Below are 24,715 nucleotides of genomic sequence, written 5' to 3'. Positions count from 1 at the left end.
TAATTCATTTAATTTTAAATGTAGCATTTGTCTTGGCCCATTTGTTTTTTTTGAATGCATGTTACTCAAAGTCTAGCCCTCATCCTAGAAAAAATTGTGCACTTCTGGTTTCAAAAAAGACCTCCTCCCACCATCATTTTTAATAGCTCCAGTTAAAATACAGATGAAAGACAACCAGGGACATCCAAACTACCATAAGAAGGCTATATAGGATGACTCATAAATACATTACGGCAATATGGCATTGTTTTGCAGAGGTCTTACTTTTCCTGAAAAGGAGATTCCAGAAATAATGCTGTGGCTCTTCTCTGTCCCATTCCTGTTAGTATTCTACATGTCTACATATTTCAGTTTCATCTCCTGTTCTTTCAAATAACCCCACCAAACTGCTTTGAGAGGTTGTCCAAATGCATGGAGAGAGTATCTTAAGACAACTGATGTAACTCAGCTTGTTCTCCCTGTTCATCAGATCTAGATGTGGCAATGTCCTTCACCAAATAATAGTTGGGGATTACTCATGGACTGAAAGAGGGTCAATCAAGACATGGCAAAGTTTATAGTAAATAAGAGACCAGCTAGTAGGGAAGTATTTGGTAGAACAGAGAGATTCATTGTTTAGAATTACTGTAACCCAGGAAAACATGAAACTGAAAGTATGCTGAGATTGTTAATAGTTTTCTACTACAGATTAAGGTTACTATGCTAACTAATCATTTTGGCTGGGTGAAGAGGTTGAATTTAATTGTCCCCTTTTCACGTGTTAATGGTTGCATTGCCTAAGGGAGGAACTTGCCTGGACTTGTTTTAGTTTCAGTTTCCCTTCTGTGTAGGCTTGCAGAGAGTATGCAGCTGAGAGAAATCTCTTCTCTCAGCAAACAGCCTTTAAATATGTTTTGCTTTCTGTAAATAAAATTATTTTCATAGAAATGCCTGGTGTGTGACTTTTCTGATCTCTCCTGGGTCAAAGGCTTTCTAGCACTCTGCCAAGAGGTTATGGGCCCAGTAAGCAGCCCAGCAGCCCAGGGAGCCCAGTAAAACCCAGAGAGAATAGAGAGATCAGCTCCACACCTCATGCACAATTTAAAGGCAGGTAGCAAAGACCTGTGAAGATTTTCTTTGGAGCAGCCTGGAGATTTTCCAGCAACCGCCGGTCTACAGGACAAAGAAGCCAGCTGAGGTGACTTGCAAAAGAAGGAAGAAGCCATGGCTACCTCCCAGCCCTCAGCGATGCCTCTGGAGCGCCTATCAGAGACTAACTATTTGAATTGGGCCCTGAAGATGGAGATGTATCTTCGCAGAGAGAATCTTTGGCTGCCAATTGGTGAGCAAACCCCCCAAAATCCCAGTGCTGAATGGCTGAGACAGGATGAGCGGGCTAGAGCCACCATTATCCTGGAAGTTGAGGACAATCAGCTAGTCCACATGCGAGGTATGCAGTCTGCAAAGCAACTTTGGGACGCTTTGAGAGACTTGTATGTAAAGGCAACAGCAGGGAGTAAAGTTACCCTGACAAAAAAGCTGTACAAAGCCTACCTTGCAGAAGGAGATAGCCTTCCTGAGCACCTGCATCATATTCAGCAGCTGTTTGTTGAGTTGCAGGAGAGAGGAATGGAATTTACACCTCTCACAAAATCCTATATCTTCCTGTCCTCACTGAATGAAACGTGGGGCACGCTGATTTGTACCCTGGAGGCTATGCCTGAAGCAGACCTCACCCCATCGTATGTTACACAGCGCTTACTCGCTGAATGGGAGAAGAGAGAGGAAAGATCCCCCTGCATCTCTTCTGGAAAGCTGCAGTACCAGAAAACAAGGGAAAAGAAGGGAAAGGAAGCTGAGGCCACAGCGCTAGCCAGCCAGTGATGCTTCACTTGTGGTTCAGCTGGACATTTGCAGAAAGACTATGCCTTGAGACTCAAGAATAGAAAGACAGAGAAGAAGAACACAAGGGCAACACAGAAGAAGGCTCTTCAGACAACCCAAATTGCACAGGTTGCTGAGAAGGGTAATTCTGATGTATGGGTGTTAGATTCTGGGGCCAGTTGTCATTTATGTAATTGTAAAAGCTCTTTTGTGTCACTGTTTCAGTTTTAAAGACAAAGTGTATCTTTGGCTGATGGGCCTGTGACCAAAATTATGGGACAAGGTGACTTGTATTTATCCTGCTTGGGAGAAACTGTAAAAGGTGTGTTGTATGTGCCAAATTTACAATCAAACCTTTTATCTGTGGCACAATTGGCTGCAACAGGGTATGTCATAACGTTTGAGAAAAATGGTTGTGAGATACATAAAAATGGAAAGTTGTGTGCTACAGGTATGTTAAAAGACTCCTTGTACATTGTGCAAAATGCAAGGAAGCCAAGCTGCAAGGCTGCAGTTGGCAACATGCCTTATCATGACCAATGTGTACATCTGATGCACAGGAGATTTGGTCATGCTAATTTCAAGTATATAGCACAAATGCCCCAGCTGTGTGCTGACCTAAAGATAAAACCTTGTGACAAATACTTAGACTGTGTAGTTTGCAAAGAATGCAAAACACTAAAAGCTCCTGTGAGTAAGCACAGTGACAGAGTTACAACTAGACCTTTGGAAATTGTACACTCTGACATTATTGGTCCTTTTGCTCCAAGTCTTGGACAAGCAAGGTATGCAATGACCATTGTTGATGATTTCTCAAGATACACATTTATCTGCATCTTAAAACATAAAGATGAAGCATTTGAGAAATTTAAAGGTTTTGTGACATGGGCAAATGGAAAATTCCCTAGGCCTATATCTGCACTCCAATGTGATAGAGGAGGAGAGTACCTTTCTCACAAATTCAAAAGGTTCCTAGCAGAAAAGGGGATAGAACAAATTCTTTCTAACCCTTACACTCCTCAGCAAAATGGTGTTGCTGAAAGAAAGGGCAGAACCTTGCAAAATGCGATGGAATGCATGCTTAAAGATTCACATTTATCTTTTAAGTATTGGGGGGAGGCAATATCTACTGCCTGTTATGTACAAAACAGATTGTATAACTCTGTCATTCAGGACACTCCATTCCATTTGTTTTATGGTGTGAAACCAAAGGTAAACCATCTTAGAGTGTTTGGTAGCACTGCTTGGGTTTATATTCCAAAACAACAGAGAAGGAAAGGAGGCCCCACAACAAAGAAAGCCATCTTTGTTGGCTATGAACAAAGCCAGAGGAGCTACAGGTTCATAATGAGAGAGAAATTAATAATTAGCAAAAGCGCTTCTTTTGCTGAACAAAACTGGGGGAGATTAAATTCTAGCTCTCCAGTTGAACTGACCACCACAAGAGAACAGCAAGGACTTGCTGATGGTGATCTTTTCCCTGATGAGGACATTAAACCAGAAGAGCAAACTGAAGATCTGTCTGATGAGACAGATGCTTCTCAGGAAAGTGATAGGAGTCAAAATTTAAGCCCTGTATTACCTCGCAGATCTCAGAGGAGTAATAAAGGCGTTCCTCCATCACATTTTCAGGCTGAAACAGTAAAGGCTTTTCACATATTCACAGAACCTGAGTCTTTAGAACAAGTGAATGCTTTACCACCTGAGATTGCACAAAATTGGCATTCTGCCATGCAACAGGAGTTAGCATCCTTGAAAGAAAATAAAACATGGAAACTGGTAAATCTACCTCCCAATGAACGCTGTCTAGGTTGCAGGTGGGTTTTCAAACTGAAAAGGGATGCTGATGGCAAAATCCAAAACTATAAAGCAAGGTTGGTTGCAAAAGGGTTCACTCAAAGGAAAGATTTAGACTTTGACAAGACTTTTGCACCAGTTACTAAAGGTAAATCAATTAGGTTACTGTTAAAAATTGCTGCACTCAAAGGAATGTCAGTTCACCACTATGACATTCAAACTGCATTTCTCTATGGTGATTTAGACCACAAATTATATATGCAGCAACCCCCTGGCTATGAAAAAGGGGAGAATCTAGTCTGTGAACTGCAGAAGTCAATCTATGGGTTAAAACAAGCTGCTAGATCCTGGAACCAAAAAATTAGATGAAAAACTGCAGAATTTTGGTTTTGAAAAAGGAAAAGCAGATCCATGTGTATATATGAAGAAAGACAAACAAGGCTGTATGTATCTGTGCATTTATGTTGATGATTTGCTGTTCACACCAACAGAAAAACAAAGGCTTGATTTTGAAGCCTGCATGAAAAGCCATTTCACATTAAAAAAAAAAAGCCTTGGAACTGTAACAAATCACCTAGGTTTGGAAATGCACAGGAAGAAGGATGGTAGCTTTCTGTTAAACCAAAGAGGAGATAATGTTAAAATATTGTGAATAGAAAGACATACAGAGTTGTCAAAGAAAATTGGTGTCTTATTCTGTAGTATAAAAAGGGGAGTGTTAATATGTTTTCTACTACAGATTAAGGTTACTATGGTAACTAATCATTTTGGCTGGGTGAAGAGGTTGAATTTAATTGTCCCCTTTTCACGTGTTAATGGTTGCATTACCTAAGGGAGAACTTGCCTGGACTTGTTTTAGTTTCAGTTTCCCTTCTGTGTAGGCTTGCAGAGAGTATGCAGCTGAGAGAAATCTCTTCTCTCAGCAAACAGCCTTTAAATATGTTTTGCTTTCTGTAAATAAAATTATTTTTATAGAAATGCCTGGTGTGTGACTTTTCTGATCTCTCCTAGGCCAAAGGCTTTCTAGCACTCTGCCAACAGAGATCACCTTTCAAAACCCTTCTCAGTGCTCTCATCTATTGCAAGAAGGCAGACAGCAATAGGAGAAAGTCTTTTCAGTGATGGTGTCGAATTGTGGAAATTGAACAAATCACGTAGTCATTTCAATCTTGTGGCCAAGAAAACCCTTTTTATTTACCAAAGATATTTTTAATTTTTTAATTTTTTAAATTATTTACTAGATACTGTAAATTATCCCAAAAGTGTTAAGTATTTCAAGCCAAGCCAAGCACTCTTGGATCTAGCACTGCTACCTTCTCAGATAGCAACTCAGAACACCTTTTAGTAGTTTGGCTTGACTTACTGCCACTTGCTGGATGAAAGAGACTGAATGTCATAATTCAGGTGCTGGAGACCACTTCTGGAAACTGTCCATAAACCAAATGCTGCTTCTATCCACTTCTTTACATCTGTGAGCTGGTAAGAATATCTCATGCTAGTTATGAAGCATTTGCATTTGTTGTCTGTTCCCAAACTTATTTCAAAGTGTTTTGATATTTTAAAGCCCTCCATGGAGGGATCCCTGATCACCTCAAGGAATGCCTTTTCCCATATCAAACTTTCCTTTTGCCAATGAGGCTGAGCTTCAGAAGTATTTTCCCCAAAAGTGGCACTAATTTGTTCTTGCAGCACAGTTTTTTTTTATTGTGGCTCCTGAAATACACAATGTGCCCCTTGGAGAGCTTGCATACTTATTTCCTCGATTGGTTTCATGACTTCAAGGTATGAATCTGTGGATATGGAAAGTATCAGAGTGGGTTTGCTCAGTGGATCCTGTCAGCAGTTTAAACCCAGATGTTTCAGCTAAAAGACCTGCAACTTTAAGGCAAGATCACCACTTGTGACTGTGAAGTCTCCTAGTTTCACTCAGCCATTGTTGATGCAAAGTCTGTCTTCCTTACTGTTCTTTTGGCACAGCAAGGATTGGATGACTTTAGGATCCTCCTGCTAAAGTCAACCTCAAAGTAGAGACTGCAGACTGAATGCATTAGAGTTTAGAATCCAAGGATGGAAAATAATGGTTGATTACCACCACTGTTTGAACAGAAAAGAAAAAACCTGCTCACCTCCAATTTCTTTTCTGCCCTTGGCAAAGCACAGAAGCTTCTAGCTTGGCAGAGAACAATTATTAAACAATTAATAACATCTGTAGCAAATGATTCATTTGTATTAAACAGGAGGGGGAGCCCTTACTGCATAAGATAACATTAAGAGGAAATAAGTTGATGCTTTTAAAAATAGAGAAAAGAAAAATTATTTTCTGCCTATTATCTCTTTTTCTTTACTTTTACACATATACACCTTTATAAAATTTGAAGCTTCCCTGAACCAATTTTATGATGAATCAAGATTACCTTAATTTTTTTAAAATGACAGACTGTGATAGTCAGCATGAAAGAGCTGATTTCCGAGATGCAATTTTTTGATTTGTGGAAATGGCCACATTATTAATTCAAAGTAATGGCAGGCTGTAAGATTCACTCACCTAAAGATGTGTTTTTGAAATGCGATGCAAGAAAACTAACTTTTCCTGTAATGAGCTCATAACTTATCTCCTTTAAAAACTCACTGGTGGTAAGCATGCTCTCTGCCAGAGCTCTAGACTGATATTGACCTATGGAACAGGGGGGGGGGGGAACAAGAGAAAAAAAATCAAGACCTTGCTTATGTGTATTTCACCTTCCTCTGTTTCTTTTAACACTCTCCAGAAAAGCCAAGTAACTTTAGCTTTATGTAATGAAGACTCTTGTATATCCTTTTTGTCCAAGCAACTTGAAAATCTGAAGACTTCTGAATACATGAACTTGTATATATTTTTTACCTTTCAATATGTAACAATGATGTATTTTAACTACTATTCAACAAACTTATTAGTAGTTCATGTTCTGAAAGAGAAAACATAGCATTAACAAAAAGGATTTATTGATGTAAACTCTGCCTTCAGTCCCAACTTCTACAGTTCTCACCTCACCAGCAAATGCTTTTTGCACTCTAATCTATCATTAAAATACAAATTTGGTTTGTAGATTTTTATTTCCCAACATCTCTGGGTCATATATCTGCTAGAATTAAGTTACAAATGCTATGAACATTCACGTATGATACTAATGTTTAAAATCCTGCATACGCTCACTCAGAAACAAGTCTTATTTAACTATTACATTTATAACCCATTTTTTATCTGAGATTTCAAGGAGGCAAAAATTAGAAGCTTGTCCCTAATTTTATCCTCACAAAAATGCACCTTGAGGTAGGCTGCACATTTAGAGGAAGAGGGTATGAGACTGTATTACTGGCCCACAGTTGGCTCAATGGTTGAGCAGGACTTGAATCTCCCTAGTCTAACACATTAACCAAACACAGGCATTTTTGAGTAAACATGAGTAAGATTGTTAAGCCATTTAACACTCTATATCTGCAAAACATTCACAACAGTGATTGAAACATACAAATCTGTCACCATATTTGCTTTCTAACCTGTATTAATAACAATCACAAACACACAGAAATGGTACCAAAAAACCTCCCAACTCTTTGCATTTTATGTCATTTGAGAGAGTCTTCATGTTTCTAAAGCAAGCACTGAAAATAGCAGCAGGTAACAGCAGAGTATTTTAACACAGACTATTCCTTGAGCAAGTCCTTCCCAGTCACATAGATCAGTACATTTTCACATCACTTCAGCACCAGCGGCCCCTCAAGGTCAGGTTTGCCTGTTATTGCTCTTATAGTTAAAAGCAGCTGAGCAGAGGAAGAACTTGCTGAGATGGGGCAAAGAATTGTGTCTTTAGAGCCACAACCACAAAGCTTTCCATATTTTCATCTTTAAAATTATACAGAAATTAAATCTCTAAAATGGAAAATCCTCCTATACAGTACAGCTCTTTGCAACATGTTTGGTAGTGTCAGGAAAGCAGAAGTATTTCCAGAGCATCTCAGGATTTTTGCTTATTCAAGAGAACCTGTCAGTATCATCCTCACTTGCCTCATTTAGACAACCTTGATTTTATATAGGTTCAAAGACATCTGAGTTTGGCTGCTGCCAGATCTGAAGCACAAGTTGTATCTCAAGAGAACCGTTCAGACTAATGTGAAATATTTAGTAAGCATGTTCTTTTTCTCAAGGGTCATCCTGAACCCAAAGGAAATTTTCATATAAGCCACATGATGGCAAGCTAGTGAGTGAGCCCTTTCTGAGATCAAAGGCCTCTGAGTGGATCAAAGGTCTAACCCTTTCTAACAGCCTTCCCTGCCTTCTACGTATCCACAGTGACAGTCCAGCCATTTTCTTTTGCATACATGTTCACCTTTGGGACAGTACTTAGAATCAGTGAAGTTGCTGGGGATGTGAGAAATAGTGTGTTTCTCAGGTCATTTGTACTGGATGACGACGATAATGATGATGGCAAACTTGCCACTCTTTGGCTTAGGAGGTCCAAAAATGATAAAAAGAACTGAGGTTGGTGATTACATTACACAGGTCAGAGTGACATCTAATTTCCTACATGTCATATATCAGATAATTCTGCCGAAGGGGTAACATCCAGTATATTATTTACCATTAAAATGAAAACTTGCTCACACTTCTTTGGTTTAGTGTTGACACTGAAAGTCTCAGTTTCTCAGCAGAGAAATCTGGCACACATTGTTGCAAGAGGGAGGCCACTTCAACCAGCACTACTGACTACCATTCTGGGTGTAAAATAAGATGGGCTGGATAAATCATTTACTCACTGCATTCCCAAAAGACAGGAATGTTCTTCCTACCACCAATGAATGGCAAAATAAATTGGGGAAATATTTTGACTCTTAATGGGCAGACATCTTCCTTGCAAATGCAAGAGAGGTTATATAACACTACCATTTAATGCTGCAGTGTTCCCTTTTCGCAGTCACAGTTAGTTGTGTTTCCTGTCCAATTCACATTGTCACCCTAGGCTGGGCTATGCAGATGGTGGAAGTACTGACCCAGTGTCTGGAGAGGCAGTACAGGTCTGGATGGGAAGATACGAAGTAACACAGAATACCTGCAAGACAGAGGTGTTTTTCCACAAACCAATGGGAACTTTGTCTACTCTAGTATAAACTCAGGGTGGGGAGGTACTTAACTCTGAGGAAGTTTATATGGGACCTGAAAGTTTCCCTAGACTCATGGCTGCGCTGAAAGATGATGCTCTGGCAACAGTTGCTTATCACCTTATGGATCAACTATTGCAATTTGCTTCACATGGTGTTGCTTTTGAAGACTACTCTGAAGGTGCAATTGATACAAACTGAAAGCTGCCATTGTTTCATAAAACATGCTGTAGGTCATACATTCCAAATATAATTCAAAGTGCTGGTTTTAACCTATGAATCCCCTTAGGACTTCATGTCTAGATTATCAAATATCTTGTTTCTGGAAAACTGAACAGTGTGCCACCCTTATTACATTTCTAAGACAGTCAAGACTAACTTCTCTAGAAGGCTTTTGATGGTTAAAGTTGGTGGTATCACTCACACGCCAGGATATAGGATATCTTATGTTCTATTGTATTTTAATGTTGTCTTTTTACTGATTTTTGTTTGTGTTGGAGCTGGTAGCCTTACTAAGTAACTAAGTAGGTAAGTAAATAAATGAATAATCTATTCTTCAAGTCACAACTCAAGCCCTTTCAAGGAATACTATTCTTCTCTAGAATTCATTCTGGGAATGACTTCACTGCATATATTCCCAAAACAAATTCTAGACTGTCTTATAGTCAAGAAAAGAAATAGGATTTTTGAGGGGAGGGGGGAATAAAAGGCCTATACACCTATTTCTTGTTGAAGGCATAACCTGTGATCTTAAATATATTGGTGTGGGTACGAAACTGTTAAGTCTCATGCATTTAAAAGACAGGCATTTATGAGATACCCTAACTACACCAAATACTATATGCAACTACACTAGATATTTAAATTGTGTTCAGTTCAGTAATAGGCTCCTACTTCCACACAGTCCCTCACTCCACCTCATAAGGATATACTAAAATTGCCAAACCAGCTTTTAAATTAGTCAATGAGGATTGAATTGGCAACTTGAGAAAGAATGGGATTGAAATAGAAAGCAAAAACATGAGGTGCTTATATACAATGCTGGAAGTTGTGGTTAAGATGAACACTTAAGGAAGAAGGTCTATGTATAAGTATTTATACATACAAATACTTATAAATATAAGTATTTGAGGAAACCCAGCTGCTGGAATATATTGGTTGCTCTCTCATTGGCAGTAAAAGTTGTTTAAAAAGCAATCTATATTGAAATTACTTCATGACAAGTTTTCAAGGGTTTACAATGGAAAAAGGTACTACACAAGAACTGTGGCATTCCTACTTCTTTGTAGTCTGCCACGGTTTCAAAATTATTAAAAAGGCAGTAAGCAGGGTATTTAAAAGTAGATTTCAGTAAGCCACACAGCAGTGTGTCTACCTGCCTGTCTGTCTGTCTATCTTGGATCCAGTGATAACACTTCAACTATGGATTTAGAGCATGCTGAGACAACAAATATTTGTATTCCATTTCACCAACAAAATCTAGTTCCTAAAATACCATAGAGAAAATACCTACCTAAAACTACCACGCAGAACTCACTTCCTCTGATCTTCGAGGTGCAGATAGCAACCACGTAATCTGGCACCCTTTGCTGGTGCTTCATTTCACTCAGAGACCGCAGGGTTTCAGAAATGCCTTCCGCCAAGGAATTCTGAGTAACTACCACATGTACCATGTCTTGGGAAACGCTGGCAATTAACTTGGCAAGCCATGGAAGTTGAGCTGGCGACAAGGAGATGCTCTGTGCATTCATTTGTGAGGACTGTTCCCTTAGAGTAAATTCCTGCATAGCTTTCAGCATGATCTGTTCAAATTCTTCCCTGAGAGGTATCTTATCAGGACCTGCAGTTCCGTTAAATAGAGGATCAAAACACATCATAAACACCTCTTCCATCAACCTAACTCATTCTGTTACCAGTTCAGAGTGCTATCAAAATAGTCCACTCAAAATAGAAAGTTTCCCCACTTAAAAACACCAGTACCTCACTATGAATGGATTTAGCCACTATCACAACAGAAAACTCAAGAAATAAGAACTATCTGGCAGAGATTAAGACGCTAGGCACAGAATGGGATTTCAACAGGTGACTTTGTTTCTGAGAATGGTTCCCTCACTCTTTTCTTGGCAGCAGGCTGCTGCTCCCACTGCAGAGTCTAGAGTATATGGAATTGATAATGACTACCTGCATGTTTGCTTGGAAGAGGATTGGAACAAAAGGTTCTCCTCTTTCTACCATCTCAATAATTTTATAACAGTGTGTTTCAGGGGGAGAGAGCCAGTCACAAGAGAAACCAGCTGTTGTTCCATTGCCTTAAAGCACAATCCACTGGGCTGCACACAATCTCTTGTGTTAGTACACTAACAGAGACAGAGGTGACAGCAGTTCTATACTGTTAGCATCACAGGTAGAACAGAAGTGGAAGAAGAATGTGTATAAATCTGCATGCCCGTGGAAGGTTCACCTACATAATGTGAAAAAGTTACCTATTTTTACAGCCTTCTGAAGCACAGATGTATTAGATTACAACTCCCTTAATTATGAGCTACTATGCCTACAATATATGAAAGTTGGAATGTACTATACAGGTAGTCCTCGCTTAAGGACCACAACTGAGACTGGAATTTTGGTTGCTAAGCAAAGCGGTCATTAAGCAAATCCAACCCAATTTTACACCTTTTTTGCGGCGGTTGTTAAGCAAATCACCGCAGGCGTTAAGTGAACACGTGGTTATTAAGAGAATCATGCAGTTCCCCATTGATTTTGCTTACCAGAAGCCAGCTGGGAAGGTTTAAAATGATGATCACATGACCATGGGACACTGTGATGGTCATAAATGCGAACCAGTTGCCAAGCGCCCAAATTGTGATCACATGACCACAGTGATGCTGCAACGGTCGTGTGAAAACCAGTTGTAAGTCAATTTTTCCAGCATTGTCATAAGTCTGAACCATCACTGAATGGATGGTTAAGTGAGGATTACCTGTACTACAGTCTCCACAGGGAAGCTTTTAGAAGGAACAAACTGATGAATATGTTTTATGTAAAGACTGTTGTATTTCTAAGCATGCTACAAAATACCTAAGCCAGATTGTGCAGACAGCCTGATTGATCGGGATGTTTAATTTTTCGCATAATAAATTTAAGATGACTGGCCAGCAGTTTAGTATATAATTTATTATAAAGATTGGCCAACAACCTTAAGTACTTTTTATTAAATCTGTAATATTTTTGCTTTAAAAATAAAATTTGCTTTGATATTTTGTCAGTTGCTAAAATGCCAAGCTCTTTTCTTCTCCTAATTGCTTATATACATTAATTGATCCTTTTCTATTATACCTTATTCATAAATGCTTAATTCCTAAATATCATGTGCCCCAGGCCTGGGCACATATATATACGTGCCCGGGCCTGGGTCCTCGAGCGTGTGGATCGTCCTGCTTCTTGGCTGTATTAACATCCATACATTGCTCACTTGGCAGCCATGTATATTTATTTTGTATTATAATACAAAATATATATAATAATATATATTATTTTGTATTTATTTTATATTTTAACTGTTTTAATTGTAATTGTTTTAAGTGTTTTATAGTTCTATTGTTGTAAGCTGCCCAGAGTCACTTGCTGAGATGGGCGGCTATAGAAATCAAACCAATAAATCAATAAATAATAAATAATACATTCATCATCTGTGTAGATTTCTTTTTATTTTGCTCATTTGATATATATATACACGTATATATTCACCTCTTCTTACAGCTTTATGGCATTTCATTTTGTAGTCAATAAAATTTGTTCCCTATCACTTTCTTTTTAATAAATCCAAATTCTGAGCTAGATGTTTATTCACTTGTGAATTCTATAGCAGTCTAGAATTAAAACACCAAGAATTATTAAATAGATGTTTTCATCCAAACTACTGTAAATACAAAAATCATTGCAGCATGATCTGAAATGTATACTGTTGAACTTTCTACTCAGGCTAATTGATTAAAAATAGTTTTAAGCCCAAATATAATCTATTCTTGAATGAGATTGATGCCCATTTAAGTAAAGTGTTTTGTTAATGGGTGCATAGTTTCCCCAATATCAATAAGTCCATGCAGTTGCATCAAACTCTGCAATCTTTTAAATTGTCTTCTATTTTTCTGAAAATTTGTTCCATCCACGAGTGTGCCTGCATCAATATCTGCCCCCTAAAACCAAATTCTTCAAATATATTTATTAATGGCAGTCATTACTTTTTGTATAAACCCAATTTGATTCTGATTTGGTACATATATAGAAACCAATGATATGCTTTTGTTATCAAGCTTCATTTTAATTAAAAAAATTAAACTCTTTTTGAGTCTTTTCTACTATAAAATCAACATTAGCTTTAAATAAGAGGCAACCCTTTTAGCTTATTACACCATTCCCCCCCCAAATTTTCTTCCACAAGATTTGTCTTTAATCTTTTCCAATATATATGTTTCCTATAAGAGAACCACAGATAGAGAAATTTTAAATACTGTATTTACTGGTTCTAGTTCTTTTTATTGGATCGCCTAACTTCCTAGCATTTAGAGAAACTATCCTACATTATTCACCTGTTGACCTTTTACAATTCTGTTCCTACCTTGCTTACCTTTCTTACACAGTAAACTCATCAACAGTGAAACCTATTTTTTTCCAAGCCAATGCATTATTTCGTCTGAGATCTTCAAAAAAAATTATGGCAATTTTTGGGGCGCCTTTCCCCACCCCCTCTCAGTTCCCCTCTCCATTCACCCTCCCCTCACCACCACACAGTAACTACTTCCCAACTCATTTAGACCACATATGAACAGAAGTTCACAGAGGACTAATTAAATCCTCTAATTTAAAAACCTGGCTTTTCCCCCAGGACTTTCCTTGGGATGGTTGGGTGGACACTTTTAAGCTGGGGAGGATATGGAAGAATGGTTTATTGTTCCCTTGGACAGCTGTTGTTTTACATATGCTTGTTTTTATGTAATTTATTTATTTATATTTCAAATTTTGTCACAGCCCATCTCCCTCTTTTGAGAATCTCTCTTTTGTTGTTCTTTTAACCTTGTGAAGCTGCCAGAGTTGTTTTGGGGTTGGATGGAAGAGAAATTAAATTAACTTAAAAATCAATAGACAGCCTAGTTAAGGGAGAGCTACGCTGGGTTCTAGTTTCCCCCTTCTCAGGTTCTCTTATCCTTACATTAATTTGTATATAATTCTTTGTTCTCTGTATTTCATCTTATTTCCCAACTAATATGAAACAATATTAAACATCTTATAATGATCAAACTTCTTAAGTACCAAATGCCAAAAGATCCTTTTATCACATCCTCTCTTTAAATCGATAAATCAATTCTTTAAACATTAACGTACTTTGTCTATTCATAATTTATTCCATACTGTAGGTTAAGTCCCTATTCATCTCTTGAAGCACAGAAACAGTCTTTCTTCTTTATGGATGAAATAAAATTAACTTGAAACAAAACTCACATTTATAACATATTTTGCTTTTGAACATTCTTCCATCAAAGGCTGAAGACTTTTCTTCTTTGTAACACAGTTGGAAACACAATACTTTATCTCTGTCCCAAATTATGTCTTACAGCCCACAAAGTTTTTGCTAAATTCTGTCTCTCACCTGAGCATTTACAAATCTTAATATTCTATTCCTTCCACATTTTTATCAGAAAGCTTTATGTCTGGTAGCTTCTTATTAAGCTTGCAATAAAATATCCAGTTTTTCTATATTTTCTGTAATTCCTCTAAGTCTCAAATTATTTCTTCTATTCAGATCCTATGTAACAGCAAATCCAGTCTAATGTCTGTAATATTATTTTGAACTTTTCCAATATCAAGTTCATTTTTTGTAGCAACATCATATGCTTTGCTGGCAATCTGGGCAACCTCTGCAACTTGAGAAGACAATTCTTTTAGTTGTTCATTAACTTATTCAAATATAACTGCTAAGTCCTGTCAGATTGTATGAGCTCACTTATCCCATTCCACCTTTAGTTCTTAGTTGAATTCTTTAATTAGATTTCCCAATAAGTCAATTTCCAAGCTTCGTCCTGAATGGTGCTCAATTTTCATGAGCTCTGTAAAAACATACTCCTCCTCCTCCATTTCTTTTTCATTCCTAGAGTAGGGTGCCACTTCAGGATCATCCATGTAAGCCTTTATTCCTCTGCCTTCTTTGGAATTACTTTTCTTAGACATCTTTTTATTACTAATCATGCCAGATATTTGTCAAAACACAAACAGCAAAAATTATTGGAAAAGCTGGTTGAGAAGAAACCAATGCACCATCTTCTCTGGTGGCTAGCCACACCTTCCTTCTTCTTTATCCTTGGTCCTAACTTTCAAACAAACCTGAGAACAAGCTTAAAATTTAACCCACTGATAGCAGCAGGTACTTAGCATTGCCCAATTGTTTGGACCGTGTTCCATTCTTACAGAAACTTGTTCTTTGCATTAAAAAAGAGTGCTGTTCTTACTTGAACAAAATATTATTTTGATCAGACTGTTCAGGAGTTAGCCTTTCCCCATTTTGTTCCACCCAACCAGCTGCAGTAGGGGAGAATGGTTCACACAGGAAATAGCCCACAGGCTGCCAAGGAAACTTTTCCATCATCAAATTGGCACGTAGAGTAGGCACTGAATATTGATTGGCAGAGAGGAAGAGAAGGTGTCTAGAACAGGAGCCAGGATAACTTTTGCTCTCTGATTTTGAAGACATCTAAATCCTATTCATTGTTCTCTGTGTCACCAGAATATAAGAAGCACTGTGCTGGATCAGATCAATACCCTAGCAGGCCCTAATTCCTGACTTCCAACTGGATACAGGAATCAGCTCACACTCCTCAGAAAAGGACTGAGATTCACCTGATACAACTGGTAATACAAAACTCATATAACAACTAGAACTATGGCAGATGGACTTTAAACTGGATAAAAATTGGAAGGTTATTAACATGGATGTTTCTTGGCTACTCTCAATGACTTTCTCTATATGATTCTTTAAATCATGTGCACTGCCAGCTCTCTGGAGACCTATTCAACCATCTTCTTTTTTCACACAATGAGCAAGGGGAATGCATAACCCCAGCATAACACTGTCCCTTGTTTGCAACTTCCATAAATTTATATAGGCAAACTTTTGAAGTAGAAGGACTTCTCTACTCAGGAACGCTCCCTTCATGATTCAGAACCCTGATGAAATAGGATTCTGTATTATTTGGGACTCAAAAAAACTAGCAATGCATTTATCTTAAAATAATTAACACAAAGACAGCTACTGCAAGTCTTGGCTACCACTGAAAAAGACCGTACATATTACAAAATCACACTTGTAAAAAAATTCAGAGATTGTGGTTTTGAGTAGGTAACTACTGTAGTTGTAAATATGCAATCTGAGTTTCACAGGAAGCAAAACAGGTAGTGTGACTTTTATAGAAAATAAAGCAACCCACATACGTGTGTACACAAACACACAGACATGTACCTGCTTCTTACATTGTGTTTATTTAAAAAAAAACCCAAAAAACACTTCATCCACCCCCTTTATCTTCATTTCCCACATTTTTTGCATGACACTGAAAACATTCTCCTCAGTTGTTTCCTGTGACATCTATCCTATGTTTGAGAAGATGTCAAGTTTATTTATTTATTTATCAAATTTATATAGCTGCCCATCTCATGAGAAGTGACCTTAGCTGGTGTACAACAATTAACTAAAAAACAATATATTTATAAAACAAATATAAAAAGTCAACAGTAAAAAATTATAAGTTAATTAAAATTTAAAAATATACAAACCCCAGGCAGAGAGAGAATGATTATATCCACCTCAATAGTGGAGCCATCTAAACATGTCTCCACTTCCCTGGGACTCCCGGCCTGGTGACATAACCAGGTCTTGAAGGACTTCAAGAAGAACATCAAGAAGCATGGAACTAACCTAATTTTGGTGGGGAGAATGTTCCATAAGGCGGGCACCACAGCAGAGAAGGCCCACTGCCTGGGACCTACCAAATGTAGGTCCCTGGCAGATGGTATCTGCAGTATGCCTTCTCTGCCGGATCTAATGGGGCGGGCTGATATAATTGGGGAGAGGCGGTCCCTCAAATAACCGGGTCCCATGCCATGAAGGGCTTTAAAGGTTAAAACCAGCACCTTGAATTGGACCCGGAAGCAAACTGGTAACCAATGCAGCTCATAGAGCAGAGGTGTAACGTGCTGTCCTGGGAGCACACATAGCTGCCTGTGCCGATGTATTCTGTACCAGCTGAAGCTTCCAGATACTCTTCAAGGGCAGCCCCATGTAGAGCACATTACAAGAGGCCAATCTGGAGGTGATTAGAGCGCGAGTGACTGTGAGCAGAGCCTCCTGATTCAGGAACAGGCACAACTGGCACAACTGGCACACAACCCAAAGCTGTGCAAAGGCCCTCCTAGCCACAACTGCCACCTGCTCTTTGAGCAGGAGTTGTGAGTCTAGGACCCCCAGATTGTGCACTGGGTCTGTCTGGGGCAGTGCAACCCAATCCAGCATAGCCCTAAAACCAGTAGTGCAACCCAATCCAGCATAGCCCTAAAACCAGTAGGCCCCAAAACCCAGAGCTACTCAGTCTTGCCAGGGTTCAGCTGAAGCCTGTTGTTCCCCATCCAGAACCTCACAGCCTCTGGGATAAGATGTTCATGGCATCACTTAATTTGCCAGGGGCAGAGAAGTATAATTGGGTATCATCCAGGTACTGATGATACCTCAACCCATGGCGATAGATGAGCTCACCCAGTGGCCCCAGTAGTTGTTAAAAAGGAGCACTGAAACCTGCAGCCCTCCACATAGTAGGGGCCGAGGGAGGGACTTCTCCTCCCCAATCATCACCAACTGGAATTGACCTCAAAGAAAGAAGCAAACCAGCATAACACTGTGCCACCCACCCCCAATCCTCTGAGCCGATCCAGAAGGATACCATGGTCGATGGTACTGAAAACTGCTGAGAGGTGAAGTAGGGCAAGGATGGATGCACAACCTCCATCCTCTGCCTGTGCTAGAGATCATCCAAAAGCGGGACCAATGTCATTTCTGTCCCATACCTGGGTCTGAACCCTGACTGAAAAGGATTCAGCTAATCTGCTTCATCCAAGGCTCTCTGGAGCTGTTGTGCAACCACCTTCCCCAGAAAGGGGAGGTTAGGTACTGGACAGAAATTGTCCAGTATAGTGGGGTCAAGCGATGGCTTCTTTAGAAGGGGCAAACCAAGGCCTCTTTAAGAGGTAAAGGAACAACCCCCTCTCTCAAAGAAGAATTAACCACTGCTAGAAGCCACTCACACGACACCCCCAGGCCACTTTCACAAGCCAGGAGGGGCATGGATCTAAAGAGCAGGTGGCTGAGCTCACGGTCCTAAGGACCCTGTCCAGTTCCTCAGGTCCAACAGATTCAAACCATTCCCAGATAATCAGGCAAGACTCCACCCCAGGCATCTCCTCTGGACCTGCAACAAGACCGGCATCCAACTGCGAACGAGCAATTTTGTCTGACAGATGCTGAGCAAATTCCTCCACACACCCTGGCAGTCACATCAGGACGGAAGGGGACAGAGGGACTGACCACTGTCAAATACCAGGAATATAAAGTCCTGCTACTGGAACTTTCCATATTTTTCCCTAGAAAAGCAGCCAGAGGATGTGCAATATTTGGTCAGATATTTAGCTTTTGATTTGTGGGTGTTTGTGCTTTTAAAAATAACATACCAATAGACAGATGCACATGACACAGTACTGTATACACCTCAAGGTAAATTGCTTCTGTCCCCACCTTTGTCATTAACACACAGCTGTTAGATTTCAATACTTTTTATACCAATGGAGTTTTTCAGTTAGGGTTAGAACCAAGCCTTATATATACTGTAGCTATATATTTTCCAATCCATCCCAATGTTCACCAGTGCCTCTTTCATTTTAAACCTTTTCCAAAATATAGGGTCCCCCAAGCAAAACTCCTGAGGTACCCAGTAGAACAGTAAGAAAAAAGATAAAGAATGCTTGGATCTGCTGAAAACTGAATGGTGATTGCTTTGTGCAATTTTATAAGAAGATAGGGAGGTATACAAAGCTTAAAATAGTATTTGCTGTAAAATAATGAAAGCTGTGGAGAGCTATGTCTGTTTTTTTTAATTACACGCTCTAAGTATTCAGATCAAAATTACCTGAGACACCATATTTCTCTTCAAAATGAGAACTTCATGAACTATTACTGTTACTATTACTATTATCTTCCTAGGAGAGAAACTCTTGTAAAATATTTGTGAAAATTCTTGGTTGGCTAAATGCACCCAGTATGTTTCTGAGTAAAGTAAGTTTAAAAAGAGACAATTTGTGTGCATGCAGTCATGAGCATTGCTGTCTGCTGCAGGTTTCACAATACAGTTCAAGGGCATTTCAAATATCTACCATCAACCATTAATGCTTTTACAAATACAGATTAGCCATAATGGGAGGGAATCTCTAATCACCAAGGAACATTGGTGCCATTCCAATGATGAGTCAGACTAATTTGTAACTAGTAAGCAATCCATATTGGGTTCTTACCATGATGAAGTTGCAAAATTTGAGAAAAGGTAGCAACTTGTACTGAAACACGTATTTCTTTGACTGAGTCCTTTCTATTTGCTTAATGGGAATTGTATTCCAATATACCTTGTGAGAGGCTGCTCTAGCACCACTTGTTTACATTTATATGGTAGAATTTGTCCATTAACAGTTCATGCAGAGATGTCTTTCTGAATGAAAGCAGATGGTTATAACTTAAAGTTGCTCCAAAGCAAATCAGAGATTTGAATTTCAGGATAAAATTAAAGGAATGAAAAGGTGATACTTCCAGAAGGAGGCAGGAATTACAAATACCTTCTTAACACAGAATTTTGCTGACATTTAATCTCACAAAAATTGAACACAGAAGATGTATTAATTACTTATTACAAAAAATAAAAAATAAAAAGTTTATTATCTGCAGGTGACAATGATTTCTAGGAAATAGTATTTAAATACCTAAAAAAAATCAATATACTTTTTAGTGTCTTACCTAGCCGGACAAGATACTGTACTGTTAAAATAATCATGTTCTCCACACTTAGTAACTGATTCCCAGTTAAACCAAAAAGATCCAAATCTTTGTTTTCCAGCTGAGGAATCTTGTAGGAATTCACTAGCAAGGGACTTACTACAATGTCTCCAACATTCCCATAGAAATAAGGTAAAGTGCCATAACCTTTAAAAACAAAAAGACAAGCTCTAATCAAATTACTGCAGATTGCTTTTCAATTTTTAAAATCTTATAAAATAAAAATTATTGTTAAGCAAGGAACCAAAATATACTTTCCCACAAAAGCATGAAAAATTCTGTTTAGCTGAGATGTAAAGACCATTACAGGTAGTCCTCACTTAATGAAAGTACTGTAATTGGGATCAGCAACTCCATCACTAAGTGACGTGGTCGTAAAGTGCAACATCATGTGACCATGCTGACTTACAGTGGCAATTGTGGCAGCTCCAGTTGCCATTGTTAAACAAATCCCATGCAGTTGTTAAGCGAGATGTCACGTGATCGCCATTTACAGACTCCTGCTGGCTTCCCCACTGACTTTGCTTGTCAGAAGCTGGCAGGGAAGGTTGCAAATGGTGATTACGTGACAGCGGCACACTGTGACTGTCACAACTAGTGGGGACTCTGTGATGGCTGCAACTATGAGGACTGGTTGTAAGTATGCTTGTTCAGTGCCATCATAACTTCAAACTGTTGCTGAACAAGAGGTTGTTAAGTGAGGACTACCTGTCACAGGTGACAAAGACATCCATGCATTTTAATGTCTAACAAAAATGAAGGATAGTGTAGAAATGGTTGCAACATATAGATATTTTTTTCTACTAACAGTAGTACTAACATCCCTCCTAAATCTCAATTTTAGCTCATTACCATAAACCCAAATCTAAAAGTTATATGGGGAATTGTTTAAATGCAATACTTACTTGTATCTTTATGCAATATGTAGTTTTTTTAAATAACAGGCAACATAAGATTTTCATATTGCCTGTAGGTTTTTTATGGCACAGTTACAGATTATGTATATGTACAGTATATGTATAATGTATATGTACAGCCAGTTTGTTGTAGTGGCTAAGGCACCAGGCTAGAAACCAGGAGACCATGAATTCGAGTCCCACCTTAGGCACAAAGCCAGCTGGGTGACCTTGGGCCAGTCATTTTCTCTCATCCCTAGGAAGGAGGCAATGGCAAACTACTTCTGTAAAGCCTTGCCAAGAAAACTGCAGGGACTTGTCCAGGAAGTCTCCAAGAATCTGACGCAATTGAATGGATTAAAAAAATGTATATGTATATGTATATATGTATATATTTTTTAAATGTGGTACTTCTTTCTAGGTACAGTGAGCCTTTATGTATCAGTAACTTGGAATGGACCAATGTCTCAAATTCAGAAACTGAAATAGCACTGTATACTTTGTTCTTTTATATTCAAATGTTAATTCTAGCTCTAAAATGTATTATCCTATTTCTATAGGTAGAAGCAACTATGAACAATAGTTGCTAGCTCAGTGACAGAGCCCTTTTTTTTTATGAGTTGTACATCCGTATACTAGAAAGCTACTGCCAATCAAGGTTGTCAATAATTTCTGTAGATCAGTGTTTCTCAACCTCAGTGGCTATAAGATGCATGGACTTCAACTCCCAGAATTACCCAGCGAGCATATCCACACATCTGAAGTCCACACATCTTAAAGCTGCTGAGATTGAAAAACACTGCTGTAGATAAAGCAGCTACTTCTCTTCTTACAAAGACTTAGTTGTTTCCTAGAAGATTTCCTATGCAGAGCTTAATGTTTCTAGTTCTTTACTGCATAATTTTGAACTAAGGAGTACCTTTAATTTTTAATCTTTTCAGTATTATGCTCAATGAAAACATTACTCAGCTGAATGGCAGAAAGAAGGAGCAAGCTGCTGGCAAGCCTTAAGCTGCATTTATATTAATAGAGTTCTTTTGCTGTTACCCCCTCCAGTCCCAATTTTCTTTCTATGTCTGTACTCCACATGGCCAAGGCTATAGAAGTTAACTAAAGGTAAAGGTTTCCCTTGACATTAAGTCCAGTCGTGTCCGGCTCTAGGGGGCGGTGCTCATCTCCGTTTCAAAGCCAAAGAACCGGCGTTTGTCCGTAGACACTTCCGTGGTCATGTGGCCGGCATGACTACACGGAATGCCGTTACCTGCCCGCCGAAGCAGTACCTATTAATCTACTCACATTTGCATGTTTTCGAACTGCTAGGTTGGCAGGAGCTGGGACTAGCAACAGGAGCTCACCCCGTCACGCGGATTCGAACCGCCAACCTTCCGATCGGCAAGCTCAGCAGCTCAGCGGTTTAACCCGCAGCGCCACCACGTCCCTATAGAAGTTACTTGCAAGTAAATGCTCCTGTTTGCTAGGGAAGAGTCTAGCCTGCCATTAGTTGTGACAAAATGAAACCTTCTTGGCAAAAAAACAAGCTTTCTTATTCCTAGTGAAAAGATAGCTCAGAGTCATTCTACCATTCTGCCCACCCATCCTCTCCCTGCAGAAATGCAACTGGGTTGTCAGCCAAGTTCTACTTCACAACAGAGGACTGGAGCAGCTCATGCCATTTCATAGCTTTAAAAGGGAAATCCACAGCACCATGTCATCAGGTGTGTGAGATTGATTTGAATGAGATTACCATTTCTTGGGGGAGGGGAACTGGAAGCAGAGCCCAAATCACAAGCATCACCTAATATGTGCAATATAAGTACAGATAGTACATAACACTTTAAAATTTTACACAAAACACTGCAGGTTTATCATCTTACATGGGAGCTCTGAACATAATTTGGGCAGTATAATTCACAGCTGCATCTAAAATACTGAGGAGGAAAAATACGCAAATAAGCTTATGAAGATATTAAAGTATTTTTACAGTTGTTTCTACATCCTGTTTGTGGGTTGTAACAGAGCGTGGGATTTTTATCAACATCCCTGATAGTTAACAAGGGAATAGGTTCAGTTCTCCTAAATAAGCACTGAAGTGCATATTTCTACACACTTTCAGTAACCTCTATCTGCTATATTATTCAGTTGAAATATTTTATACATATACATTTTTTAAGGAGCACAATTCTTCAATTTAATTGCTTACTGCTTAATATTTCTCATGTGAAGATATTACAGAATCAGGCATCAGAAAAACCTGGCTGGGCTTTGGGCCAGTCACTCTCTCAGCCCAACTCACCTCACAGGGTTGTTGTTGTGGAGAAAATAGGAGGAAGAGTATTAGGTATGTTCCCCACCTTGAGTTATTTATAAAAAATAATAAAGGTGGGATTAAAAATCTAAAAAAAAGAGAAAATTTATTTTGGACTACACAGATCTTGGAGATTCTGGTCAGCCCAAAATTGCTTTGAAATGCTTAAGTTCTCTGAGATTCTGCAAATTGCAAGGACACAACTATTTCAGAGGCTGTGAGAGAAGCTATTTCCCCTCAGTTTTTTATGGAAAGGTCTCTATGATCTATGTGCACCCTCTTTTATTTAGGCTTGAACAAGAGCGTTCTAATGATCATCTGCAGTTATCTAGTTATCTGTGTAACCTTCAGTTACACAGTGACTTTTCATCCCTTTGGGAGCATAGAGATATTTTCTCTCCAAGGAACTGTAGTTCAAATTTTCTACCAAGATCATTTTTTAAGCATGCAAAGAATGGATGCAGTATTTAGGTTTCAGAATTTTAATCCAAAAATCAACAACAACAATAACAAAAGAAACCAGGAAAGTAACAACTGCAGATTATTGCAGTTTACTTGAGAGCTTACCTATTAGAATCACTGGTCTGATTCCTGAGTTAATCAGCAGATTTTCAGGAACTATTACAGTCTCCCCTGCAGGGATGGGCTGAGGCTGTAAAATTCCAGTTAACATCGACTGTGGAACTGGGACTGATAAAAGAGGCTCTATAAAAATACAGAAAGAGGACAAATCTATTACAAAAAGGCTCATACTGTGATTTGGCCTTATGAACAATCTAACAGGAAAGAAAACCATTCTCATTCTACCAATCATTAAACACAATAAAATTCAAACTACATCTGCATTTCCTTTTGGGATTATAGTGAATTCCTTTAAACAAGTGCTTCCCAAGCCTGGGTATATTATCCAAAATTGGGTAAAAGTGGCTTTTCTTTGGGTAACCCCATACACGAACCCATTAAATTGACTTAAAGTGTTTTACCTACATGGGGTAAAAAGGACTTTCTGATAAGCGGTTTTGGGTAATGAAGGGAAAAGTTTGGGTAGCACCGCTTTAAACCATGAAGATGCCCTATCTCTCCCTAGTTCATCCTTCCAAAAGTTACCTTTAAAAATCTAACAGAGTTTGTAACTGATGGAAGGGAATTAGAGAGAAAAGGCTGCATAAACATTTTCCTCCAAAGCTAGGTATTACAATAGAGCAGTTCACAAAAACTCCATTGTACAAAAAATGGAATTCAATACTAACTTATAAACTATCAGATGCAAATTAATAGTGAAACATGGGCTCATTCTCAAAGCCTAATTGAATATTGATTTATCTTATCCTAGTCACAATCTATTAAATTAAAACTTTAGACATAAAGGAGCCATAGAGCTTTTTGCAGATAAAGATGCTGCTGAAAGCACCAGGTATAAATCTTATCTCAGTTGTTACTGCAAAGCTTAATTAATGATTTGCAATAACTAAGCACAGAGAAAAATAGAGCGTATCTTTTTTTTAAGCTACAGAAATCTTTTTTGCTTTAATACACAGTTTGTAACCCACCAGGAGAAATATTTGCAATTTGGTTTTTTAT

The 24,715-nt window shown here is 38.7% G+C and overlaps 1 protein-coding gene across 3 annotated transcripts in view; it reads right to left on the bottom strand.

Moving 5' to 3' along the window:
- GREB1L (GREB1 like retinoic acid receptor coactivator) overlaps positions 1 to 24,715 on the bottom strand; it is a 207,957-nt gene that overhangs the window by 50,381 nt on the left and 132,861 nt on the right. For 2 of the 3 annotated variants that reach the window (XM_063299166.1, XM_063299165.1), the window contains 4 exons: positions 23,702 to 23,839; positions 19,895 to 20,080; positions 10,310 to 10,636; positions 6,206 to 6,334 (listed from right to left, as the gene is read on the bottom strand). In XM_063299166.1, coding sequence (XP_063155236.1) covers positions 6,206 to 6,334; positions 10,310 to 10,636; positions 19,895 to 20,080; positions 23,702 to 23,839 — 780 coding nt within the window. Of the gene's footprint in view, positions 1 to 6,205; positions 6,335 to 10,309; positions 10,637 to 19,894; positions 20,081 to 23,701; positions 23,963 to 24,715 lie in introns of those variants that run through there. The other variant, XM_063299164.1, reaches the window with a different exon arrangement.

The sequence above is a fragment of the Candoia aspera genome, chromosome 3, assembly GCF_035149785.1.
Source record: "Candoia aspera isolate rCanAsp1 chromosome 3, rCanAsp1.hap2, whole genome shotgun sequence".
Taxonomy (NCBI): Eukaryota; Metazoa; Chordata; class Lepidosauria; order Squamata; family Boidae; genus Candoia; species Candoia aspera.
The sequence above is the reverse complement of the archived record's forward strand: the minus strand, read 5'-3'. Positions and strand labels throughout refer to the sequence as shown.